This window comes from Enoplosus armatus, chromosome 12, assembly GCF_043641665.1.
Source record: "Enoplosus armatus isolate fEnoArm2 chromosome 12, fEnoArm2.hap1, whole genome shotgun sequence".
In the NCBI taxonomy this organism is placed as follows: Eukaryota; Metazoa; Chordata; class Actinopteri; order Centrarchiformes; family Enoplosidae; genus Enoplosus; species Enoplosus armatus.
The window spans coordinates 16,477,821-16,485,871 of record NC_092191.1 but is presented as its reverse complement, the minus strand read 5'-3'; the positions used below and the strand labels follow the sequence as shown (position 1 = coordinate 16,485,871).

Sequence of the window (8,051 nt, the reverse complement as noted above, 5' to 3'; positions counted from 1 at the left end):
TGAAAATCATATTCAATGCATATCTTAAATAGTTGAGTTAACACACAAATGTAAAGAGTAGCTTTTTCCCCAGGACATTGTTGTTTGAACATGCTTTAATCTTAACTACAACACTAATATTAAGGGGTCAATCACCTAAATTACAAAGAAATCATGGCATGTAGATATTTTTAGATACAGTAAGTATTTGTGGAAAGAATTAGCCTACATTCAAGAAAAAGATTATACCAACATGTCATGGGTTCTGCTCGGTTTATATTAAAGTTAGACTTTAGACTCTGTATGCTTACTGACTTGCTGGAGAAGCCTGCGTTAAAAAAGCCATTTCTTTTTTAATTACATTAGGAGAAATTGAGGTTATTACAATTGATCTCATTACCATCGCTGTCATCCATAATACTTCATTGACGTGTTGCTTTGATTTAATTTTGTGGAAATTTCATTGCATCCTATTTCCTCCTTCTCTCCTGTTTCTCTATGTTTCCTGTCTCTCAACAAACTGTCAAATAAAAGCCAAAAATGCAGAAAAGTGGCCTTTTAAAAGAAGAAAAATACAATCAATTTCCAATAAGCAACACATTTCTTTCATCACTGAACCTCATTTGCACCAGTATCTGTTATTGCTGCTTCTGACATTATGACAATGTTCTTCTTCGGTTATGCTTTGATGCACATTCTTGGATGAATTTGAATGAAGTTGTGTATAGCAGAGATATTTGTAGTGCAAGTTAGGTCCAACAGCTGCTAATCAAGTCTAAAATAATGACTTTTCTTTCTCCAGAATAATAGTGAAGAGGTAGGTAAAAGAATGGGATGCACTTTTCCCAAGATATGGCCAGTCTATGCTGAGCCTGTCAGGCAGCTGATAATGAAACCCTGACGAAAAACATTCAGTCCTTGTGTAAGTGTGAAGAATGACTCAGCAATACGCTTTAGATACAGAGAAATACACTGCCTTTGTGACTACAATTAGCTCTTAGACTTTAGAAAAGTTTATCAGCCTGTCATTGCCATGCAGTTAGAGCTCTCCAGCCATTTTCCTCTTTCAACTTTCCTCTGTCTACACACGAAAGATATTTTATCACTACGGCCTGTTAAAGTGACTTAATATTGTTTGACATGTGCAAAGATTATTGCTTCCTCATGAGGTTCTTCTAAGACATAAAATACTGTGTGAATAAACTGAAGATCTTTCCCTCACATTCTGTACTATACCTTCAGGTTATCATATCTCCTATCTAAGAGACTGTTATAAAAAGGCAGCTCTATTGTTTCAAAATTTTAGTTACTCTTGGTCTACACTGTCCCACATTTAGAAATATTGAGAATGCGACAAACTAATGTAAAAAGAAACATACAGCTCATAACCCCTCATCATCTAAATTCAACACCAGACCAACATCATTACTGATCTGAAACAGTTGCTTTTATATTTATGGTCCAAGCAGAAGTTGTATGGGTGGACCAAAACAAGGACATTCATTCATCATAATGTGTAGTGTTATGTTGTTGTCTTTGGATCAAGTTAGTCAATTAATGGAGAGAGAGCTGGGGCCAGAAAGAGTGCTGAAGAGGGGCCAGCTAGCCTTTAGGGGGTGGCTTTAGTATCGCATGCCATTGAATCTCAGTGTACATTTCTTCTTGCTGTTGTCGTTGGCGTGCAGAGGAAAACTGCCTATCCAGTTTTAATAGATGTGTTATCTGTTATGACCACACAGACTGCAGACATGATTCATTTGAGGTCGCTTCTTCATCTTGAGACGAATTCAGCTGAAATATGCCTTAGCTATAAAATTGCTCCATCATATCCTTTAAAATGAAATACCAACATGTTATTTTTGGAATGCTACATAAACTGATAGTTTAAGATTGCACGAGAAAAGTAATCCTGCATATTGCTGTTGAGACATTGGGTTATTGTGTTGTGTTGTAGTGTTATTGCATGGATAAGAGGTCAGAAGCAGAAAAACAGAGGTCAAGAATCCAAGACTTTTGCAGTGTTGAGAGTGAGCAATATAGCTCCTGTGATATCATCAATTTAATCTCCAAAATATTCTGCTCTGGCATCTGGCAGACATGGTAGATGCTCATTTGGATGAGTAATGCTGTACTGTGAGTCAGAGATAGAGATATTTTGATTAATCTGAGAACAGTGCAATAAAAGAGAACAAAAGAGATTTCCAACTTTCTGGTTATGCTTAATCTTTTGTTTCATTCTGAAAAAGGTTGTATATAAAGGAATTATTTAGCTGGGAAAAACAGCAAATTTAAAGCAACAGACATAGTATGAGCAGAATTATCCTGCAAAAAATATTGTTGATACATAGACTTTTGTGCATATGTTTTGAATATTTGAACATCCATCCACACTAAATCTATTCAACGTGAGTTCAGCCAGCGATCAGGAAGGAATTCCTGCTGCTTTGAGGAGGGAGAAAGCAGGCACGCTCTGGTGTGAAGAGACATGCTGGATGGGGGCTTTATTAAATAGAGTAAAATAAACAGAGGGAGCCGTTGCAACACATTTTGCCAAAGCTACAACCCACAGGAATCCTGCAGGAAAAGAATACTCACAGTGTGATGCTTTTTTAATCCAACCCCAAACCCATTCTAAGCATGTAGACTAAACAAAGTACCACTCAGTAAACCACTATATTCACATCAGAACATCACAATGCATCCCATGACAAATTGATCTTACAGTTGACTTACGAAACTACAGGCAACTCTGATCTAAAATAATAAAAGCTTGTAACCATGAATAAAACAGGTGCCAAAGCCAGAAATAAGAAATACTGTAGGAAATTAGAAATATAAAACCATAATCTCTAATTCTGAGATATGGGGGCAGTAGACTGTACAGCCTAAAGCTGTTGTACTGCTGCACACAGGAGAGAAGTCTCAGAAATAAAAGTTCCTATCTGGACTGGTCCAGACATTTTACCCACCTGATTAAACAAAGTGCTCACAAACTGTTTCCTTTAGTTAACTTTAAGTTGATGAAGCTTTTGTTGTTATCAAAAGATATGTCAGAGCTCAGGTGCATGCTGCAGCAGCACCCTGAAGCTTGCATTTAGGTCATGTACAAAAACATTTTAATTTGTATGTTATGACTGCACAGTAGACACTAAACACATAATGTATGTATAGAGGTGTGTAACAGAGCAAGTAGTTTGTGCACAAATGAGCTAGTCTCTACTGAGGTACTTCACAGAGGTTTCTGGCTTTTAGTCAGAATAGAGAGCTGCTGCACACATCTGTGGAACAGATGAGCATAATATATGACAGGACACAATGGATGATATGGGGAGACAAATGTTTGATTGAGAATGTTGAAAGGAACCCACACAAATCATCAAACTACAGAGTTTTCATGGTCCAGGTAGGCAGCACAGATTCTCTGACAGTGCAGGAGTGCTGCAAAACTATTCCCATCTCTAATCATTGTACATTACAACTATTTTACAAAATGTTCACAAATCTATGTGAAAAATGCACATGTTTATATTTATGTAAATGCCAGTTGGCTGAGGAATTGTTTTCTTTTGCAGAAATCACCTTTACAGACCCTCAACATGTATTTTACAGATGAACACAGTCAAACCTTATCTGAGGTTTTCAGTAAGAGATGTTTCCTCAGACCTTTTTATTATCATTGGCAAGATATGAAAATGATGAAAAAATTAAATAACTTAAGGCCTCTGCTGAAAGCCTCATGGGCCAGTTGAACATAGATGGCTTCAGCCCATTTTTTCACTGGAGATCCCAGGAGAGGGTATAAGTATTTAGTCTGCATCTTTAGGGTCGAACTATGGCTATGAAACCACCAATTGCTGTACTAAACAAATCAAGTGTTTTATCATTAGTCTTTGACTGACACAGACATGATGATGTAATCCCTTCACATAAATTTACCAAACTAAATAGTCATTACAAACCCATCAAAGGCCTTACGGATATTGACATAACAACACACATAAACAACAATTGCAATCATTTCTATAGCCCCTGGGCTCACTTGAAGTTAGGGATCATTTTGTGCATTTCTCTGTAGATAATTGCGTTGCTTGGTGTAATTACGTTGCTAAGATTATAAATCGGATATGAAAAACATATGTATTAAGCCAACAACAGATTAGACGATCCAATGTTCTTGTTAGTGACTGTAACCATGACAATAACAATTGCCTACACAGTCTTACACAAATAGATCCTCCTCTGTTTGGATTATATGGATTGCCCTGCAGAATCAACTATTCACGGTAACAGCCAGCCAAGTTTGATCTTTTCGCTGCACATCAGACATCATGTTGTCTGCAATACACATGTTGATCAATGATCAATAATTACATACAGTAGCTAGCAAATACTAAATGCTGTATGTAATTACCCTCACCCTACATACCAGACACCATGGTATCGTTGTTTTTTTTAGATTATTTTTTGGGTGTTTGCCTTTATTGGACAGTGATAGCTGCAGAGAGAGACAGGAAAGGAAAGATTCGGCGGAATCGAACCCAGGCCGCTGCAATGAGGACTCAGCCTTAATGGTACATGCTCTACGAGGTACCATTGTTAATTGATTTGTAAATGGTGATCAAATTACAAACACCTAAAAAAGCCAATGTATCTAATTTAATTGATTTACCACACCCACACAATTACACTGGCTAATTAGACCTCAGGTCAGATAGAGCTTGAAATAAAGTGATGTTACAAAAGTCTATGGACCAAAAGGAATGGCAACAGGTGCAACAATACTAAAAGGAGAGTGAAGGAGCTGTCAATATTGTGCATGCCAACACAGTCCCAAGAAGAGGTCAACAATAATAACAATAATCAGGCAACATGAGTGGAAACACCTGTGTGAATGGACTATGGGTGTGTAGGGGCTTTAATCTCATATCTAAAACTACTATAGTATAGTTTAGTGTATTTAATTATAGTATAATAGTATACCAAGTAGTAAGGGTAAACAGAAATGCTTGCTTGAAATTCTCTAAGTATTAAGCCTAATACATATAATGCTTTATTGAAAGGTCAAAATCAAAGGTCAGAGGTCAGGGCCACACACTTTATTTACTTTAGGATTGAGAAGACACTACAGCAGGGTGGGGGCTTGCTGACAAAGGGGTTTTGAACAGAGTCCTCTGGTTGAAGTCCAGTCTCCTTAATGTGCCTCCTCAGATATAAAAATATCAAAGAAAGTAAGTTAGATTATTTAGAGCAAGATTATCTCATGTGCCTGAGTGAAATATCTGTCACTCTTTATAAGGTTAGTTTAGAATAATAAGCCTCTTTCAAGACTTTACTCATTTAACAGAATCACTTTGTATGCACTGCTACTTGTGATGTTGCAAGATTGACATCTAGTGGTTTGCTGTGAATAGTACACAGGGAAAACTGTAATGGCCACTTCATTCAAATCATATCTTTGTTTAACTATAATTTAGTTTGCTTTTCCCAATATCATGGCCTCTGGCTAGGGAAGTTCTCTGGATGTCCCATTGAACGGAACAGGCACTGATACAATTTATCAAATTATGAATTTCTGTGCCAGATGTGAGAGCTGATTATTTTGTCTTCATTTCCTAAAAAGGGCAGCAGCTCAATGAGATAAAGATCTTTAATTTGACTGTAATATGAGACATCTGGTGAACACTGGGAGAGAATTAGATTTATAATATATTTAGATATAATAAGCCCTAATGCAACAGGAGTATCCGTCCACCTATATGCTGTTAATGTTGTAAATATATCCATGCAAACATTTTTACTTAGTTGACATGTAAACTGGGTGTATTTCACTAAAATAAACCTCCATTTTAAAAATCTGCAGCAGAGTACAGCTTGGATGAAAGATATTTTCCGCTCTCTGATAATGTCAGCGGTTTCAGGAGCAGATGGGTCTGGACCAGGGCAGAGCTAACACAACAGATGACAGACGGTGGTCTCTGGAACCAGCCTCTCCCATATGACAGCCTGACTTACTGGTCTGATCTGGTCTATCCTGTGAGATCTGTGTCCATTTGGTTGTTTAGTGACTATCATTTAAGTCACATAATAATAATAGTCTCAGATACTACTGGCCAAAATTCATCAACAAAACTGTCCTCATGTTGCTAAGCAAACAATTACACAGCAGTTATAGGCCAGGGTCACAGCAAGGTATGAGATTTAAGTAGGTTACAATAATATTGGCCTATGGTACAATGCAGTCCACTACTATATCACTGTATGCGAAATATTGTAAAACATACTATCGTATACAGTATATATATATATATATATATATATATATATATATATATATATATATATGTGTGTGTGTGTGTGTGTGTCTGTTTTATTATTTTTATTATTTTTTTTTATTTGTTTATTTTTAATTAACAGGGTGGTTTCCTCGGCAAGTTTACTTGCAGTGAGTAGACTCTACTCTGTGCAATCTACATCCGAGTGGCCCGGCGTTACTAACCGAGCATCTCATCCGCCAGAAGGCTGAAATGCCGGAAACAACCTACCCTGCCTCCCCAGTTATTTGATTGACTCAGTGGCCGGACCAATCGCACGCCCACTTCCCCGTTTTCGACACCCAATCATTTGGCCATGGTAGGTTGAGGCGGACTGAGGTCCACAGAAATTTGACAGCTTCACAGGTGAGACAACCGTGCTGAGGCTGTTTCACTTTACATTTCAGTTTTTTTCCCGGGACACTACTCTCTGTGAGCCTGGGGTTGCCACAGTCAAAAAACAACCATTCGAAGTCTAATCATTCCGGCAGCATGAGCAAAAAGAAAAAGGACTGGAAGACTGAAAAAGGTAAGGCTTGTTTTGGGGGGAATGAGGCTATCATCATCTCCATGGCAGACAGCATGATTTCTAGCCATGCCAGAAGATTGACAGCCACTCTTTCTGCCTTCTCCGTGTTGCTGCGATACTACTTACCATCAACATATTCGGCAACATACACGGTGACTGTACAGATGTTACACTGATGTTGCGCCTCTGTTTGGCTGCCGTAATGCATGTTTGACATTCGCAACAACACTGTTCACACAGTGCCTCTTGCCTGCTCATTAGCTTACATTTAAGGTTCTCACTGATTTTCCCGGAGTCCTTATTTGCCTTATTTAACATATCCGACCTTCCACCTGTGTGATACACCAACAGTAAGTTAGCTCGCCGAGTTGCAAACAACCTTCTCTGTAACAACATGTTCCTGTAACGTTAGCCAAAGAGCAGGCACACCGTGGTAAAACAAAGGAACTGGCTGTCTAATAGTTATTTATAACTTATTAGAATGACCGTGTATCTGCTTCAAACATACAGTTAAAGATGCGTATAATACTAGACGGGAAACTGTTTCACTTTCAGTTTCCCGAAACGTGTACGGGATAGACCTGTTGTGCAAAGAAAGGCATGTTAAGCCTCTCCATAGTGTGGTTATTATGTCGTTCATAAGTTATTCACTTGTCGTACAGTAGCTGGTCCCGCACAGGTGCAATCAATCACATCAATTAGGGATGGCTCCATTCCATTTACGCCTCCCATATCATTTATGTCAGTGAGTGGGCATGCACAATGCCATGCCTTGCAGCTACTAAACGCCAAATAGAATGCAGCCATCATTAATGATATTTATTCCACCTGTGGCCTTCCTGCCATGACATGTCAAAATGCCTGTTGTGAAAAAGTATACTATTGGTTCAGACAAGTTTCCAGTCCTGACCTCTGTTCAGCCTCAATTAACGACTGAAACAAGGATTGTTTGTAATCATTGCAGATATCGTTGGCGGGTTATTCATTTGAATTTCATGGTGGATATTTGTTCTTGTGAAATACTGCAGTTCAGTCAGTGTCTTGTCATCAAGCCTCACGGCTGTATGGGAATTTCTTTTATGATGGTTATTAAAATTATTTGAGCAAAAATAATGATTAATCTTAGCCGGCCGGTTCCAGTTGGAGCAGGTAGCAGCACAGAATGAACATCAAAGTAAATCAGATTTCATATTCTGAGCATATACCTCTCTTGCTCAAATTGCTTTAAGAGG

The 8,051-nt window shown here is 38.2% G+C and overlaps 1 protein-coding gene across 7 annotated transcripts in view; it reads left to right on the top strand.

Moving 5' to 3' along the window:
- Positions 1-6,651: 6,651 nt before the first annotated feature.
- Positions 6,652-8,051, top strand: part of macrod2 (mono-ADP ribosylhydrolase 2) — a 371,857-nt gene continuing 370,457 nt past the window's right edge. For all 7 annotated transcript variants that reach the window (XM_070916225.1, XM_070916228.1, XM_070916224.1 and 4 more), the window contains exon 1: positions 6,652-6,819. In XM_070916225.1, coding sequence (XP_070772326.1) covers positions 6,783-6,819 — 37 coding nt within the window. In that variant the 5' untranslated portion in view covers positions 6,652-6,782. The remainder of the gene's footprint in view (positions 6,820-8,051) is intronic.